Source organism: Chaetura pelagica, unplaced genomic scaffold (genome assembly GCF_000747805.2).
Source record: "Chaetura pelagica isolate M959 unplaced genomic scaffold, ChaPel_1.0 scaffold144, whole genome shotgun sequence".
NCBI classification, from domain to species: Eukaryota; Metazoa; Chordata; class Aves; order Apodiformes; family Apodidae; genus Chaetura; species Chaetura pelagica.
Window position 1 is genome coordinate 508,627 of NW_009952978.1, and position 19,335 is coordinate 527,961.

At 37.6% G+C, this 19,335-nt stretch overlaps 1 protein-coding gene across 1 annotated transcript in view; it reads left to right on the forward strand.

Moving 5' to 3' along the window:
* LOC104387609 (spindlin-Z-like) overlaps positions 1 to 19,111 on the forward strand; it is a 28,556-nt gene extending 9,445 nt beyond the window's left edge. Inside the window, exons 2-5 of the mRNA XM_009996383.1 lie at positions 4,779 to 4,827; positions 9,759 to 10,012; positions 11,676 to 11,909; positions 15,407 to 19,111. Coding sequence (XP_009994685.1) covers positions 4,779 to 4,827; positions 9,759 to 10,012; positions 11,676 to 11,909; positions 15,407 to 15,606 — 737 coding nt within the window. The 3' untranslated portion in view covers positions 15,607 to 19,111. The remainder of the gene's footprint in view (positions 1 to 4,778; positions 4,828 to 9,758; positions 10,013 to 11,675; positions 11,910 to 15,406) is intronic.
* The last annotated feature ends 224 nt before the right edge of the window (positions 19,112 to 19,335 follow it).

Sequence of the window (19,335 nt, forward strand, 5' to 3'; positions counted from 1 at the left end):
ATGAGGCATTCTGCAGTGAAGATTGGGCATGGGACTTTTAAAAGCAGCTACTGAGCAAGAAAGATACAATTCTTGTTTATCACAGCAGTAGTTTTACTGATGGCGGTCAAATTCTTCTTTTGACAGGAAGACCAAAGAAGAATAATTGAGTTTGTCAGGGTTTATAAAATTACTATCTTAATGGCTGGAAAAGAGGCCTTGCAATGTGATACAAATTAAGATTTTAGCAAGTTGGTTGCTTGGGGTCTTTAATTTTTTAAAAAATGTCTCTAGGAGAGAAAGCTATGAAAAGTTGCAAATAGTTAAAGTGACAGAGTGGTTAAGGTGACAACTCTCCCTCCTCTTCTTAGAAGGAGAACAGGTACAGAGATACTCTTCCTCAGTTTTATGTTAAAAGTGTATTTGCTAGGGCAGAATAACTTCCTGCAGTTACGGCAATATTCTGTGCATTAGGTTTAACTACATGTCAGTGATCCTTATGGACTTTTAAAGTGGTCCTGGTGGTGTTTTGGGTTGGGTTTGGGTAGGAGGTGTTTTTTTTTCTTATCAGGGAAGTTTAGGATTTACCTTGGATAAGTGATTTATGAACTTGATAGTTACTTTATTTGAAATAACTAGTAACAACTGTGGGTGTATGATACCTGTTACCTACATAATTGGAAGGGTAGGGATTTTATGGGTGAACTGTTACATGGATAATGAATTGGCTGGATGGCTGCATCTAAGGAGTTACAGTCAATAGCTCAATGTCCAGCTGGAAACCAGTAAGGGGTGTTGTCCCTCAGTAGTCCAGGCTGGGACCGGTACTCTTAACTGTCTTCATCAGTGACATAAATACTGGGATTGAGAGCATCCTTAGCAAATACACAGATTACACCGAGATCAAAGGTGCAGTTGATTGACTAGACAGAAAGTTTGTAATCCAGCAGGACCTTGGCAGGCTTGAGGAGTGAATCTGTGCAAACCACATGAAGTTCAACAAGGCCAAGTACAATGTCGTCCTCCTGAGTTGGGGGAATTCCCAATATCAATACATACTGGAGAATAAGTTGGGAGTATTGGTGAATGAAAAACTGGACATGAGCTGGCAATGTATGCTTGCAGCCCAGAAAGCCAGCTGTATTCAGGGTAGCGTCAAAAGGGTGGTAAGCAGTGGTCAAGGAAGGTGATTCTTCCCCTCCATTCCACTCTGGTGAGGCCACAGGCAGAGTATGAAGTCCAGCTAGCCTTCAGCAGATGAAAGACATGATATCCCACTATTAAATGTGTCTTATTTGGGATTTTAATGAAATCTTCCAGCAGAGTCAGAATTGATTCTATTGATATAATTCTGGTCTACTTTAATTCCTTCACTTTTAAGTTCTGGTTGGGCAGTACCAGGTGTTTTAAGTCCCTGAAAGTGATAGTCATAGGATATGCGTTAGTAGATTCAATAGAAATATAGCCTAATGAAAATTTACTAAAATAATTAATTTGCTGTACTAAGGGTTAGTTTTAAAACAATGTGCTTTGTGAAACTGTCAGTCAATTATGCCAAGCATCCTGCAGGTTGTGATAACATCAAGTCTTCTAAGACCTGTGGCCTACAGACAACACATGTTGATTCTGACCCACCTGGGCGATCTACCAGCAGGACACTGGAGACAGGACCAGGACAAAGATGACAAAGGACTAGAATCAACAAAGATCCCCCAGGAGACATGCATAATTACAAAGATAACCAGCTCCAGGAAATAAAATGACTGTGTAACCAGGAGCTCATTGACATGGAACTGAATATGCATGTTTTTGGTGTCTATTAGCTGGGGTGTTTCAGTAACTCCTCGGAGCACTTATGGTGGAGAATCCCCAGTGCTGCCCAGCGCTGCAGTAAAGAACGCCTGCTCTATAGCAGCTCAATTGTTGTTATTGGGTCTTAATCTTGGAATCCTTACCCACAGCCGCACCAAGCCTCCCACTTCGGTGAGAGGTGTTAGAAGGCAAGGAGGTTTGCAAGCTCCGAATTTTTGTTTCAAAAGTAATTCTGAAATACCCTCCTGAAGCATAGTAATTGCTGTGGAGCCAGGAATTGCCTGTTGGTCCCACTGAAGATTCTGAAATACAAGTGTAGAATGTCAGGTTTTTACAGTTTGTTGTAAACACAAGGATGGTCAGAGAAATAAGATACTGTTGTGTGGTTTTGAAGAACCTATCTGATTTTCCTGGATTGAATTGAGGGTACAATCTGATGTGATGATAATAGAAACATTGCCAGGAACTTCCTCTTACCCTCTTCCTGGTCTCACCCTCTATGTCTCTTAGCTGAAATTATACTTCCCTTGGAAGAATGTTTCAGTGTGTCTTGTCTTACACTTTATCTAGAATAAAGAAGTATTCAGAAACATGGTTTCTAGTTTTGTTGTTGAATTTTAAAGATTTTTTTAAAAAGGTTCTGTTAAAAGCAGAATTAACTGAACCTCAAAAACAGACCACATGACAATTACATAATAATTTTGCTCTTCACTGGGAGTTGGAGTTTGTGTTCACTTTCTCTTACAAAAAATGTGTTTGTGTGCTCTTATATAAGTGACTGAGACAAATATTTTCTCCTTCCTCAGCTCTATCAAACTTTTGGTCTTGTTTATTATAAAGGCAATTAAAACTAATCCTTTTACTTTTTGTTCAGTATTTTTTCTATTTGTATGTTCAGGGCAAGTTAATGGTAGGGAGTATTCTGAGTGTTACAAGATACAGAATTTCATTAAATGTTATACTTAGCATATGTCCTTCCATAGTCAAAGCAGGTAAAGAATGTGGGTTTAAACCCATTCAGTCAATGGCATTCACGAGGTGTAGAATGCAAGAACTCTCCTTTGTTACTCTAATTAGGGGTAACATCTTTGGAGTCACATTTCTATTTCTGAATCAACTGTGCTTGACCTCAGAACACTTGGTATGCAGATGGTTTTTTTTTCTCTTGAAATATCTTCGTGAGGATACCACCCTTGAAATGTTTGGGATTTTTTAAATGCCTTTCTTCTTTAACAGAGTGACTAATGCTAATTAGGCTCCTGTCCCCAAACATTTACATAGTATTTGAGGTTTTAGGAGAATTTGTACAAACTGGGTTACTGCTTTTACATTCTGCTATAATTAGAGGAAGAAGGTGAGCAGTTAAATGTTAATATAAAAAAACATAAAAAAGGTTCTAAGTTGTTAAGACATAGCAATGCAACATCATAGACATCACTCATTAATGTGGTATGCATTTACAAACAACTATCTCTAAAGAAACTCTAAAAGCTTTTGGCAGTTCTTAATTGGGAAAGAGGAGTCTTCTACAGAGTTTATTTCTTGCCATATAAAGATGTTTTGTGTCTTTCACCTTGTGCTGCCTTTACTTCCTTTAGTCTTGCAATAGAGCATAATACATGGGACTTAAGATATCCTCACACATGAGAAGAATTTTAGTATTTGCAATTCATTTATTAATTCCTGAAGGGAAAACAAATACTGAACAGCATTTCTATGGGCATTGGTTATAATGGGTGTTACCACATCAAAGGAATAGGTTTTGCAGCCATTCAAAGACTACCTTGCATTAGCTGCTTGAAACAAATGTTTTATGATGGCAAGGGTCAGATTATATTTTGCAATGAAGAGATCATAGATATATTTGTGTTTTGTGGTCTGCAGCTTTTCCTCTCTCAGTACAAATGTGATTCTGTTCACTGTTCTCTCTAACATCATACACTGGTTGGATCGTGTCCAGAGAATGGCCACAAAAATGATCTGAGAGCTGGAGCACTTCTCTTATGAGGACAGGCTGAGGGAGTTGGGGTTGTTCCGTCTGAAAAAGAGAAGGCTCTGGGGAGACTTCATAGTGGCCTCCCAGTACCTGAAGGGGGCCTACAGGAAAGTTGGGGAGGGACTTTTTACAGAGGCTTGCAGTGAAAGGACCAAGGGGTAATGGTTGTAAGCTGAAATAAGAGAGATTGAGGTTAAAGATCAGGCGTAAATTGTCCAGTGTAAGGGTGGTGAGACACTGGAACAGGCTGCCAAGAGATGTTGTGGGTGCTCCATCCCTGAAGGTGTCAAAGGGCAGGTTGGATGGGGCTCTGAGCAGCCTGTTCTAGTGGAAGATGTCCCTGCCCATGCAGGGGAGTTGGAACTCAATGATCTTTTAAGGTCCCTTCCAACTCAAAAAATACTGTGATTAATGTGGTTATTGCTGGAAATGAATACATACATTGAACCCAGCTCAAGCATGTTGCTCTTCTCACACCTCACAAACCTTTCATGGGTTTGGGGTTTTTTATTGTTAGTTTTTTTCTTTGTTTTTTTGTGTTGTCTGTAAGTTTGAGATGTGTATATACTTCCCCAGTGCTGGTCTGACTAACTCAGGAAGACTTGTATTTGCACCCTTTTGAATAACTCAACGATGAAAAGTTACACAGCCAGTTGATTCACTTAACGTTGTAGCTGATTGATCATCTCAACTGTTACAGCTGTTTTCCTAGAAAAAAGGCTACATGTGTCTTGTGTTAAATTCTGCTTTATTTTCAGTAGTTTTGGTCAGTCACTCCCCGTGTTCATCCCTGAGGTGCATGAGCATGCAGCTTTCCTCTGACTCTGCAGAGCCTTCTCCCATTGTAGCAGTTCATTTATCAGTTGTAACATGAAGTGTTTTGTTTCTTTACGTTTTGACATTCAAAAGAAAGAGTTTCATATAAGATAGCTTTTTTGGCATTGTATACACACTTCATTTTTCAATAATTCCAGTATCATTTATATTGTAGGTCATGCAGGAGTGTCTGCCAACATGATGAAGAAAAGAACTTCCCACAAGTAAGTATACTTTTACTAAAGCATAGCTCTGTTCTAGAAATACATTTGTATTGTTCCACTCACTTAGTTCTTGGAAATCACATGGAATAATGTTCAGTATGTATCTGTGTGTAGTGTCAGAGTTTTAATTCTTTCAGGAGGGTGATAGGAAGGAATGCCCCCATATATAAAGTTTAAACATACTTTTTGGCTGTTAATGTGAAATTATTCTTGAATATAATTTTCTAATTCTTTCTAGAATTAAGAGAAGAATTTTCAACCCAGAAGTTAGCCATTTGTACTGTAGGTTCTGTGTTCTCTGGCACAGAGTTCATGCGTTGTCACCAGGCCAATAAAAACTGCAAAGTATGTTTACTGCTAACCCAGTTTTGGAGTAATCTTAGAAATACCTAATCTTGCATTCACAAGTGTAGTTTTGAAAAGGATTTTTAACTTTTCTAAAATAAAGAACATGAGGACATAATTCTGTAAGGAGGCTGCTATTTGTGTGTGAAGCATACTTGCTTATCCTGCACATTCATTCCATATATTTTTTTCCCTCTACAATTTTTTTTTTTTAATACTAGCAGCTGAACATTTGGTGAGTAGCTGTGTGAAAATAGAAATAATGTTCTTGGTCTAATTAGTCTTAGTGTCAAACAGTAAGATGCCATATCTGGCTACATCTCTGGTGGGACAAATATAAGCTGTGTTAGGTGTGAGACTTACTAAAATATTAATAGTTGTATTTTAACTGTGAAGTCCTACAGTGGTGCATCAATCAAAAGCGATTTGTTCGGCAAGTGTATTTTCCACGATTAATACAGTTAGTCACTGCTAATGGTGTTAACTGTTTACCAGAGACAACACCTGATGTAAAACTACTCTAATCCCTTCCACCAGCTCATCATTATCCATTCTTGTCTATCTTCATAGAAGGCAAAGAGAAAGATTTTTTTTGTCTAGGGGCAGGTAGAGTTGGTTAAAACTTAATTTCTCTTGTTCTTTTTCAACCGCTCAGAGAAAGGAGTGTATGATGGGAAGACTATCAGAGGTGGGTTGCCTTTTGTACTTGAGGGTGGCTAGATTTGTCTTTATTGTTGTGTCTATATACACTTATTTAAATACCTAAACAGGCTGTAAATTTATTAGTATAAATGGGTTAGTTTAATGGGTTGTAAGACGTTATGGTCCTAAGTGACATGATTTTGAGGAATTTAACTTAGTTTTGTGTTAATTTAGCCTAGTTCAGTGGTTTATTAATTATGCAGTAAAGGTTTTTTGTACCAAACCAAGATTGTTTCTTGTGTGCTGCTCATTGACTTGTCTGAAAATGAGACAGAATAGTAGAGAAACAGTAATATTTTTTGTTTACCATAAATGAGTAGGATATGAATTACTATGTAATAATATATGCTGATACCACTCTGAGATGTTATGGTAGACGAAGTTAGTAATGCATACTTTGTCACTGATTTAGTTTTTTAGATACTCCTCATTTAAAGAAAAAGAGGAACAGCCTACTGGCCATCAAGGAGATTTTATACTAGCTAGCTTCAGAAGATTTCTGGCAGAGGAAAGAGCCAACAGGATGGAACAGGGCATGACTCAGTAATTGAGGAGGTGATAGACTGAGCAGTGTGAATGAGTCTTCTGAACTCTTCTTTACTACCATGTGATAGTTAAGTGTTGAGCCTTTTGGAAATGGTTTCTCTGCGCTAGGACAGTTCATCCAAGTGCTCTGTCAATAGGTAGTGGTGATCTTAGCCAAAATGAAGCTGACGTCACTAGCATTAGATTAGTGAGTAATCTCCAAGATCTCATTCTTTCTACCCTTGGTTCATAAGGAAAGAGTACCAAGAAATTGTTTAAAACAATCCTTTCTTCATAGGCTCTCCAGATGTCTTGTTTGCAATTCAAGGACTTAGAGGCACAGGTTATACCTGCAATTTAACAAGAAGTGAACTTAAACATTTTGAAATTCTGATCCTACTTTAAGCTAACTTGTAATCTTGATTCCAGCAGCATCTGAAGATGAAATTCACAACTGAATGGTGGCTTTTGAGGGAGTACAGAGAGTACTTTAAAACTTTTGGCTCAACTAATGTACCTTATAGTCTGAATATTGTGAAAAGTAGTTAATAACAATTTTCTTACTACCATTTTCGTATTTTTGATAGTCTGTAGTACAATTGCAATTGTAGTAAGTTTTGGCTCCTATTTTAATAAACTTTCTGCTGAGCACATTAAAAGACTGAAATTTACTGACCATTGCTGCTGCACTGCATTTATACTGTTTTATAGTTCTCCTTTCTGTGTTTCACAGTTGTGCCTCTTTCGTACATCTGAGCAGTATGGTTTTCTTTTCAGCCTTCTACCCTGTAGTGTTTTTCTGAGATGATTAAAAAAACCCAAAATACAGCAAACCAACAACTAAACCTAGATGGATAACTTTACATCATAGTTATTGGGAATTCCCATTATTCTTTTTGTAAATGCAAGTTGGTCTTCTTAACAAAAGCCTTCTAATCCTATGCCGTTCTGCACTATGTTCTGGTTTCCCTGGCAGCAGCTGCCCAGTAAGTTTGTGTGAATAAATACAGTTTCAAAATCTGAGAAGATTTCTTTGTGCCCATGCAGTTTTTAAAAAGTTTGTAAAGCGTATGATTCTGATAATGAAATCTTTTGACAAAACTAGGTTTTACTTACAAGCTTACTGCCTTCAAGACAAGAAGATGGATCTGAAATATTTGAGGATTGAAGCGCCATTGACAATTACGATGTGTGGGATGTGTCAAGAGCTATTTTCTGTGTTTCCTGGCTCCATGTTTGATGTGTCTGAGAGAATTGTTATCCAGGCTTCAAAACCAAATATTTGTGGAATTTTAATGATTATTCTAATGAAACTGAAAAGAAGAAAAATAATATTGGGCCTTTTGAATGCAGTGTGATATAAGATTATGTGCATTTGTGTTACTTGATTTATCACAGAAATAACACTATTAAGGAGAGATTTGAAGTGTGGTTGCTTGGTTGTCTTCAATGGAAGTATATTCCTAGCTATTACTTGTTGATAGGTAGAAACTTACACTTGATTTCTTATCATTTGTTCAGAGGTAGGAACAAGTTGGTTTTCCTTTGAAATTTCCTAGTTTGAAAGTCTTATTTCTTACAGTCTGAACCTTACAAATGAGATTGAATGGGTGTTTGATAGTACAACCTTCAAAACACAAATTCAGACAGCAAGTATGCCTGGTGGGTACCTGGCTTTAATTAAATTTGTAATGCTTTTAGGTCTCTAAAATATTTTAAAGGTACTTACCAGTTGGAACTCAGTTATATTGTTTTTTTCCATCATATTTTTAAAAATAAATGCTAATCTTTTTGCTTAACTATTCCAATTTAAACATTGCAGTGGATTATGCTTCATGGACAGAAAATAAAATTGACTGTGAGGCTGAACATGAATAACATTGTTTCTACCTTTTTTTAAAATTACATGATTAGCAGAATAGACAAACTTTAAAACTTACACTGTTTTCTCTATTTATTTTTCTTCAGTTTGCTTTATTCTGCTTTCGAGTGGTACTGTGATTCATTAGAAGTGAATTATTGCATGCAAAACATACTCTTTATTGTGCCAAGAACCAGATCTCCAATCTCATTTTGTAATTGTAAACGTTACTGAGACCATTACAATTTAAAAAAAAAAAAAAAAATCTGCTTAATTAAGAAGCAGAATTTGAAAATGTTTAGTTTCTGCATAAAATCAGAAACAACTTTGTGGGAGAGGGACTTTTAACTGAAAGGGGTTGAAGTTTCTATAATAATCTGTGATGTCAACATCAGGAGTACAAAACCTGCAGTTTGATCTTATTGAAAAGATCAAACAATAGCAAAAGTGAAATTTGCCAGTGTCCCCTGCTAAAATGTTTATGGTGAATAAAAGTCTAGTGGTGGACAAGCTGCTGAAGGAATTGTACATCTAGTTTTTAGTAGTTAAGATTACATCTTCAGCATTATGCATTCAATGTCATGTAGTATGTGTATTATTCTTAAAGACCGCTTTCAGGATTGCAGTGGTATTGGTCTTTTTTGGATCATACAGGGACTTCTGTGAGACCATCATTCCTGGAGTCATATCTCTTTGGTCACCAATCTGAGGAAGGCTATTATTTTCTGCAACTGATACCATCTTTTAACTGTTGCTCCTAAGCATGCTAGTGGTGTGTGTATTTTACTTCCATTTAAATAAAGCGTGCTACAAATGCTTTGAGACTTCAAATAGCTTCCATGACTGTTGATCACAACAACTGTTATCCACCAGAGGGAACTTCCATGCAACTTTCATGAGAATAAGAGAAAGGACAAAAGAGTATATTTAATCTGCTTTTTCTCATTAAGGGTTATCTCTTCTATTGCCATTATCACGACATAAAATTTTTCTTTTGCTAGAATAAAAAGGAATGCTAAGGAAATGTTGTTGCTACCATGTGTATTTAAAAATACTTGGGAGTCAAAAATACGTGTAAATGGAGAAGGCAGCCAGATTCCCTTAAGGTGAAAACAGTTTGGAGAAAACAAATACCTTAGAAGAATTTTAGTTAGCCTCTGGTAATGTTTCCATTGATTTCTTACACCTGGGACAGGAGCATTATTTACTGTTGTGCAGAGAGCAACAAGGTAGTAAAGTTTTAGTACTGCCAGCTAACATTGTGCTTTGAGACATAAATGAGTTTTGCATTTAGGCTAGTTCTTTTGCCTTAAGCAAACTAGTTTTAGAAATGACTAGAAGAAAACTGACTTTACAAAGTACATAAAAATGTTTTGCTATTTTCATTGTGTTTTTCTTCCAGTACAGTATTATATCTCATTTGAATTAGGTGTGCTAAGCTATAAAATATATTGCCATCTATGTACCTGTTTAATATTGTGTTTGTATCTGTGTACAGAAAGCACAGAAACAATGTGGGACCAAGCAAACCTATTTCTCAGCCACGAAGAAACATTGTTGGCTGCAGAATACAGCATGGCTGGAAAGAAGGGAGTGGACCTGTAACACAATGGAAAGGCACAGTGCTTGATCAAGTTCCTGTAAATCCCTCTCTCTATCTTATAAAATATGATGGATTTGACTGTGTGTATGGACTAGAACTGCACAAAGATGAAAGAGTTTCAGCACTTGAAGTTCTTCCAGACAGAGTTGGTGAGTGGTTTGGGTTTTTCTCCTTAATTTGCATATATATGCAGAGGAGCCCAGAGGAGGACTTGGGGTTAGTGGTGGAACAGAAGTTTAACATGAGCCATCAATGTGCACTTGCAACCCAGAAAGCCAGCCATATCCTCAGCTGCATCAAAAGAAGCATAGCCAGCCAGTCAAGAAAGGTGATTCTCCCCGTCTGCTCTGCTCTGGTGAGACCCCACCTGGAGTATGGTGTCCAGTTCTGGAGTCCCCAGCATAAGAACATAGATCTCCTCGAATGTGTCCAGAGGAAAGCCACAAAGATGATCAGAGGGCTGGAGCACCTCCCCTGACAGGGGAGGAAGTTGGGGTTGTTCAGCCTAGAGAAGAAGAGGCTCCGTGGTGGCCTTACAGCAACTTTCTGAAGGGGCCTACAAGCCTACAAGAAAGCTGGGGTAGGGCTTCTTACATGGGTGTGTAGTGAGAGGACAGTGGTCAATAGTTTCAATCTTAAAGAGGGGGTGATTCAGGTTGGACATTAGGAAAACGTTCTTTCCTGTAAGGATGGTGAGGTGCTGGAACAGGTTGCCCAGGGAGGTTGTGGATGCCCCCTCCCTGGAGGTGTTCAAGGCCACATTGGATGGCACACTGAGCAACCTGATCTAGTAGGAGATGTCCCTGCCCATGCAGAGGCGTTGGAACTGGATGATCTTTAAGGTCCCTTCCAACCCTAGACATTCTATAATTTTATGATTTGTAAGCCAACATTTGCTATTAAAAGCTATCCAGTAATCTCTCCAGACTTCCCTCAAGATAATATTTAACCACTTCAGTATTCCTAGTCAATCTATGCAGGTAATCTAAATGTTTTATTTACATTTTCTTAATTCCAGAAGGATTTTATGATAACACTGAGTGCAGTGCTGTGTTATGTCTTTAAAAAGTAGGTAGTACATTCTGTAGTTCAGAGTTTGATGTCTAAATATGATATACAAAGTTAACAGCCATACTTTTGTTAAATTTCAAACTCTGAGCCATTTCAGCTGTGCTCTCTGTTGTGAGTATCTGACAGTAATAATGTCACATTTTCCCTCATGGACTTCCCCTAAGTACTTTTAATAATAGGATGAAAGACAGTTTTTACATGAAATAACTTGAACAGTAACAACAACTTTTGATTTTCAGAAGTAGCACTGGAGGTTTTTTCCAACTGCAAAGTTCGATATTTACCCAAGTAACTACTAGTTTGTAAATAGAATCAGGTCTTGCTTCTTCTAACTGCAAAGCAATTGGTAAGCAGTTCCCAGAGTGGCATTATAAGAAACCAAACCCTAAGTTTCATTAATAACTTCAGAGAACTGTTCTGTGATTGGCCTCTGTTCTTGCCTGCCTGCCTCTCTCCCTCCAGTTTTCAGTTAAAATACAAGGTCACTGCTGTGACCTGCTGATCTCCCTTTACCTTGCATTATGATTGTTTAATTGTAAGAAGCATGACGCTGTGTTGTTATTTTAACAACGTTCTGAGGTGATGCAGTTACTCACTAGTAAACTCTGTGGAACATACAGTATGTGTTTTTGCATATGAATTGGCTAATTTCCAATCAAATTTGTTTCTTTTTCAGAGTAAAGGTTATTTTTCACAAAGACCTGTGCTTTTGAATGAACTTATGAAATACTGTCATTTCAGCTTCATCTCGAATTAGTGATGCCCACCTGGCAGACACAATGATCGGTAAAGCTGTGGAACATATGTTTGAAACAGAGGATGGCTCAAAAGATGAATGGAGGGGGATGGTTTTGGCTCGAGCTCCTATTATGAACACATGGTTTTATATTACCTATGAGAAGGATCCTGTCTTGTATATGTACCAGCTCTTAGATGATTATAAAGAAGGTGACCTCCGCATTATGCCTGATTCGAGTAAGTAGGCCAGTTATTGTTTTCTTCTGGAAAGTGAGAGCTTTTTATATTAATGTTTGGCTGTGTCTTATTTATGGACAAAGTCGACAAAGATATTTGTTACTCCCTTTATTTTTTTAAAGTGTCAAAACTAACAAAGGCTATAGCACTACAAAGAACATCTGTGTTAACTGCTGAAATACTTTTACTTTTATCAACAGTGACACATGCAGGGAAAGCATTTTCTGTAATTATTCCTAATTCTGCTGAAATGATGTACATACTACTGTGGGAGAGTTTATTTTTGGCTTTTTAATGGAAGCCGGTGAACCAGAAGTTTTCCACTGTTGTTTTCTTGTAGAAGTATCAGAGCTTGTCCAGGTGGCTCTTCATCTGTGTTTCTGAAACATTTCTTGTGAGAATAGTATCTTGGGACCAACTAATATAGTCAAATTAATTTTTTGGGGGTAGATATCTTTAGCGTGAAAAGCTTTTGCATAGTTTCTTGCTGGAAAGAAGTACTAATATTTTTAAATTTTAGTTTCTTTCACATGTTGCAAGGCACTAGCAAGAAAAGTATTTTGGCATATTTTGAGGGATATTTTTTTCCTCCCTTCTTGAAGTGAAAGTCATCAGGGCTTTTCCTATTAATTTAGAAGGACTATCACATAGTTACTGTTCAAGAGATTTGGATAGTCAATACAAAAAAGACAAAAAAAAGCTGATAAAGAGTATGAAATTTTTATTTCTCCTGCATACCTAAACAACAATTCTCTGACAGAGGCAATCTGGACTTTAAAGAAAATTGGAAATTGGAGAACTGTAGTGGTTGGCTATGTACAGAAGTATTAGATATAACTTATTTGTTGAGTTTGAGACTGTCTTGCCTCAGATCTATTCCAGGTAAGTCTACTGGCCGAAGTATGCATTGCATAATATATGTAGTAATGATCTGTGCTGAGATTCCACTCCACCTCCCCCACCCCAGTCTAACAAAAAGCAACGTATCTGCTGCTTGTAAAGAGTGAGATATTAATGGAAAAATGTGACTGGCCTCTTCCCAAATAAATAAAATAAGCACTTTCAGATTTGAAACTTCATATAATTTTTCTTTGTCTTAACTGTTTAAAAGGACTTGGAATGTATTTTAAGTCTTCTTTGCTTTCTTCCTCCTTTGGGGCTGAAAAAAAAAAAGAGCTTATATCTTCTCTGTTTAACAACTATTTGGGTTTACAGCAATTTTTCCTACATGCTCACCACAAGACTATCTACTCCTTAGCTGTTTTAAAAAAAAATTAAGTGTGCGCCACCTCCCCTGAATCTGAATGCTTTTGAGATCTGTTGAATTGTATCCTCAAATCAATGATTGGATGCTAACAGTAATATTTTTCAAATTAGATTTTAGAATACCCAAAAGTACGTCTGTAGATTTTATCAGAGAATTGTTGCAGTTGGAAAAGACCTCTAAGATCACCAAGTCCAACCATCCATCCAGGGAAAAACAAAACAAAACAAACAAAGCCCACTAAAAAAACCCAAACCAAAGAAACAATCACAAAACCAAGCAATTTAAAAACAAACAAACTGTAACTACACACCCTACAAAACCAACACCACCACCGTGCTCACTAGAGCATGCCCTGAAGTGCCACATATACATATTCTTTAACACCTCCAGCGATGGTGACTCCACCACCTCCTTATGGCATTTGCCATAGTTTTATACCTAAAGTTTATAGGGAACTGTCACTTCTCAAAGACAGGCTTTTTGTATGTGAAGTCAATTTCTTTTAAGTTTTTTTTATCACATTTGTTCTGTGATTGGCTTGTTACTGAACTCTTGGTAATTAGAATGTTAGAAATCACACCTTTTTGTATCCAAATTTAGCATAGGCATTATCTGAAAAAGAATCATAGAATGGTTGGAGTTGAAAGGGACCTTAAAGGTAATCTAGATCCAACCCCCTGCATGGGCTGGTACACCTCCCGCTAGATCACGTTGCTCAAAGGTCCATCCATCCTGGCCTTCAACACTTTCAGCAGTGGAGCACCCACATCCCTGGGTAGCCTGTTCCAGTGTCTTACCACCCTGACATGAAATAATTTCTTCCTAATGTCTAACCTAAGTCTCCCCTCTTCCAGTTTTAAATCCATTACCCCTTGTCGTAGCCAGACTTGCCCTTGTAAAAAGTCCTTCCCCAGCTTTCCTGTAGCCCCCTTCAGGTACTGGGAGGCAGCTGGAAGGTCTCCCTGAAGACCTCTTCAGGCTGAACAAACCCAATTCTCTCAGCCTGCCTTCATAGCAGAGGTGCTCCAGCCCTCTGATGATATTCATAACCCTCCTCTGGAATCACTCAAACAGCTCCACCGCCTGTCTGTGCTGGGGCTCCGGAACTGGACACAGTACTGCACGTGGGGTCTCAGGAGAGCAGAGCAGAGTGGGAGATTCACATCCCTTGATCTCCTGGCCGTGCTTCTTTGGTTGCAGCCTAGGACACGGTTGGCTTTCTGGGCAGCAAGCGTGCGTTGCTACTTCATGTTGTGCTTTTCAACAACCAAAACCGCCAAGGTCATTTTCCTCAGGGCTGTTCTCACTCTGTTCTCCACCCAATCTGTATTTATGCTTGGGATGCCCCAGCCAAGGTGCAGAACCTTGCACTTGTCCTTGTTGAACTTCATACAGTTTGCACAGGCCCACTTCTGTCAGGGTCCCTCTAGGTGTCATCCCTTCCCTCCAGTGTGTCAACTGCACCACACGGCTTGGTGTTGTCAGCAAACTAGCTGAAGTTGCACTCAATTCCACTGCCCGTGTCACTGACAAAGTTATTAAATAGCACCGGTCCCAGTACCAACACCTGACCACTTGTCTCTGGTCTCCTTTTGAACGTCAAGCCATTGACCACAACTCTGAGTGTGAGTCAATTCCTTATCTGCTGAGTGGTCCATCCATCAAATCATTATCTAAGGACATTTCTGGCTAGGTTTTGCTGTACAAGGAAGTAGTATGGTTAGACTTCAGCAGTAGCATTATTCCAATATAGAGTCAAAAGACCCTTTCAATAAAGAATTTGCTCTTAATAACATTTTAGAAGAGATGTTTTTGTTGCAGTGGCATACATGCTCTGAAACTTTGAATAATGTGTGTGGGAAGAGGGAGGTTTAGTTTGACTGCTTTTCCGTTAAGGAGACCCAGTGCCTTTTTCTGATGTTGGCTTAAATTCAGTTATCCAGAGTCATTTTCTGTAATATATGTGTAAATCTCCATGTCAAAACATTTGCTTCTCATGCTGTTCTTGTAAATAAAACTGAAGTAAGTATTACTTGAACATTTTTCTGCAACTGGGCTTTACAGAAGCATGGTATTAAGTGCTTGTCTGAACAAAACTAATTTTCTACATACTTCGTATTTAAAACTTGTTATTGTTTCATATGGGTTTCAACGAAGACTCTGCATTTGTCTTCCATACTTAAAAAAAATCCATTAATGTCTAACAAAGTACACTTTTTTTGTGTTACAGATGATTCACCTCCTGCAGAACGGGAACCAGGTGAAGTTGTGGACAGCCTGGTAGGGAAACAAGTGGAATATGCCAAAGAAGATGGCTCAAAACGGACTGGCATGGTCATTCATCAAGTTGAAGCCAAACCATCTGTCTATTTCATCAAGTTTGATGATGATTTCCATATTTATGTCTACGATTTGGTGAAGACATCCTAGACATCATCACGAACTTCTGCCAAATTTGTGGAACTATTAAATGTAAAATTTGTAGACACAAAGACTTGACTGCTTTCCAGTTTAATGAAAGCTTAGATGTCCCTGCGAACCCACAATCTCTGCCAGCAAAACTGTTTTGTTCAGAATAATATAAAAAAACATGACACATTTTGTGTAAGAGAACTCCTTTTCTTGAAAGAAGTTGATACATTTGGGCAGGAGGGAGTTAAAAGCAAAGAACAGCTACAAATTCAAGCTGTGTAAAGTTGATCTAGTATTGTAATTATTAATCTAAATTTTTTTCATAGATTTTAACTTTTTCTTCAACCTTGCACTCACTTGTTCAACTGCCATATGCAATTGCAGTTTGATATTTCTATATGCTTTCTTCTCTAACATTAAATTTTACTTCTTGGCTACTGGCAGTCCTTGTTTTCAGGGTTGGGACAGAAGTGACTTTTTCTGAAAGTTTTAAGCAGTTTCTTCAGCACTGAGGAGTGCCTAACCCAAGTAACATCAATCTGCTGTGTTTCTACACTTTATTTCAAATTTTGCTTTTTAAGAACATGCAGTACAGGGAAATATTTGAGCATTTTTACTAGTTACAGGGCAGTAGGATATAAAGTGTTTGACGTAAGCACCTTTCAGTGAAAAGGTTTTAAACTGTCAAAAAATATATTTAATCTGTATAACCGGTTAAGTAGAAAATGCAGGTTAATGGCCCATATTTACAAGTTGTAGGAACCAGTAAAATACACGCAACAAGGCTGCCTTCAATCCTAAATGTTACACTTCTTTTTTTTGTTCGTGTTACACATTTCTTAGCAAAATCCAAATGCTTGGTGCCACAACTTTAACAGTATATATGCTACTTCAGAATACTTTAGACTACACATCGGCAATCAGTAGTCTCTCATTTAATATCAGAACATAGCAACCTGAGTATGTGTGGACTTGGAAGCCTAATGGTAGTTAATATTTTACATGGTAAATACAGTCTCATGCCAGGGGAGTGGAAGGGGGTGTCCTTTTAAATTGAAGACTTATTTTAGAGAAGGAGGAGCATTTGTTGCCTTCTGCTCAATCTGTTGCATCCATTTGTTGGTTTGGTTTGTCTTTAATAATTTTTGATCAAGAAGGCATCTTCCCAACTTAGTTTTTTTTCTGCTTTTCCACATAAAGAGTGTCTGGACAAATCTACAGCTTAAACCTGTTGTTGCCTTTTGTGGTGTACATTGTACTTGCTTTGAGGTATGCTTTTAAAGTGAATTTCATTCTATGAACACTAGAGTTCTGCATGCCAGTGGTGTACTATCTAATGGAAGCTATAGGCAGTCTCAGTGGTTCAGTCATCTGCATTAGATTGTGGATGTAAATAGCAGCCCACAACAGCAAAAGCCTTTCACGCTTCTAATCTTGCAAGATAGTTGTGAATGAAGATTAGGGTTTTTTAAATGTGGCAGCTTTTAAAAGTATCAGAATTGCAACAGTGAGCAGCACAGCAACACAATTGTCATATTATATTAAGGCAGAACTCTGCAAGTTCCAAAGAACTGCTTCACATAACAGCATGTGAAGACAGTCAACACTGTTAATTAAAGAAATAAATACTCTGATGTCCAACTGTATGCCATTAGTGGAAGGATGCAGGAGAGATGCTGTTAATCAGACATCAGAGATCCAGATGACCTCTATTGTGGGTATTTTTGATACTGAAGACTCAGTGGTTTAAGCCCCTTTCTGTCAATTTTTTGTCTGATTTAATATTTTAGCCTTAAGGCTTGTGCCTCATTATGCCTCCATAGAAATATGATGATTCTTTGTCTGTTGCTACTGTATTGCATTATGTCCAGTATTTCATCATGGGCAACCAAAGGCAGGCTGTTGTCTTTCAGTGAATAGCTTCTCAATGCAGTCCTTAAGCACTAAATACCTGAGTCGTAAATGTTCCTTGTGTTTAGAACAAAGTGAGCAGATTTGCAACAGTGTTTTCATTCTGCAGATCTGTTATGTGCTTTCTATTGACTCTTAAGAGTCCTGCATGTAAATCTCAAAGCTGAGCCTGGCTCCATGAGCCCAAGTTGATATTTGTGGCACAAGAATGATTGAGTGTATTGATTATACACAAGACACATGAATAACCTAGTACAGTGAACTTTGGGCTATATATCTGAGGAATACAAGGTTTGTTTTGAAATAACTGAGGTTTAGGTCTACTGGAACATTTTTAGCATTAGGCTTGCATTTGTGGATTTTCTGCAAGCCTCTTGAATACACCCCATATTCTGCCAATTAGATTATAATCTTAAGAACTGTAAATTTTATGGTTGTTTTAAGGTGTACCCATTGTCTGTTGTGTGGGGTTTTTTTTCTTTTTATTATTATTTTTTATTATTATTTGATAGCTTAAAACACCTTTTAGAGGCTTGAGACTAATTCCACTCCCTGCCCATCTGCTTTGGGCTTTGTTTTAGGCTCATGTTTCAGATCTGCATGCAGTGCTTGCGTTACCCTGGTAACTAAATGTTGGTTCCTTGTTATAGGGGTTCAACATTACTTCCCAAATTCACATAGGGCTTGTGATGGCACAAGCCATGGATCTTTGTTTGTATAAAAGTTATTCGCCTTTCACATTTACCTGCTGTAGTATTGTTGTATATTGTGTGTGTGCGTGTGTGTGATGTCAGGCTGCCATGTAAAACTTTTTAAAAGGAAAAAAAACCTTAAATGCAGACCATCCTTTTTTGCATGCTTAGAGGGTTAGAACGTTCAATGTAACAAACTGAAATTGCATGTTAAAATGTTTGTTTTTGTTTTGTTCTGGTTTTATTTTGTGTTCAGTTTTTTGTGAATTTGCTTATTGTGCTGTTTTAATGGTTGTTAGTAGGATTAAATGCACCAGTGAGACGAGCATAGTGCCAACAGAAGGTAATTTTCCAGTTGTATGTGTCATACAGCATTTGAAGGGACCATGTATTCTGTTAAAGAAAAAATAAAATTGCAGTTGGTTGCAAAACACTACATTTTTCCTCTTTCTTTTGAGTGACAAACCCTAAACTATGTTAAATTAGACTCTGGGGAAAACCCTTTTTGTTGCAACAGGTAGAAGACTTCTCCAAGTGAATTATTTAAAAATTGAGGCTTTATCTTTAGATAGACTTGGCTAGTTCCTTCAGGGAAAAGAATTATGGTAAAAACAGTTTCTGGTTCCTTGAAAATGCTGTACTTTTTGTATTTTACATCATTAGTGCAATTTCGATGGTTCTTGGTATGTGTATAGTTCAAAGGTCTTCGTGTTCGCATTTTAAGATTAGGTAATGACTTCATCTTTAGAGCTTGGTTTCATTATTTTTATTTTATTTTGAACAATGTAGACAGTTCACTGTTCTCTGCATTTAGAAGTATAAACATTTTAAATCTGTTACTTAATTCTGTAAGTAATTTTTATAATTATGATGTAACTCTATCCTTAAAACATTTAAAATAAAACCTTTATGTGCAACTTGCGGCTGCAAACTTTGTTCTCATGAGCAAAATGTAGTTATGTGATTTCAGATTGCAAAGAAGCAGTGTCTTCAGTTTTCTAGTTAAAAAGAATATATTATTTTAATGCTAAACTATATAGATTGGTATAATGCTTGCCCTATGAAATAAGCTTGCTTGCAAAGCCAAATGTTTATTCTTATTTCCAAGTAGGTATAAATGTTGGTAAGGTGGAACTTGGCTAAG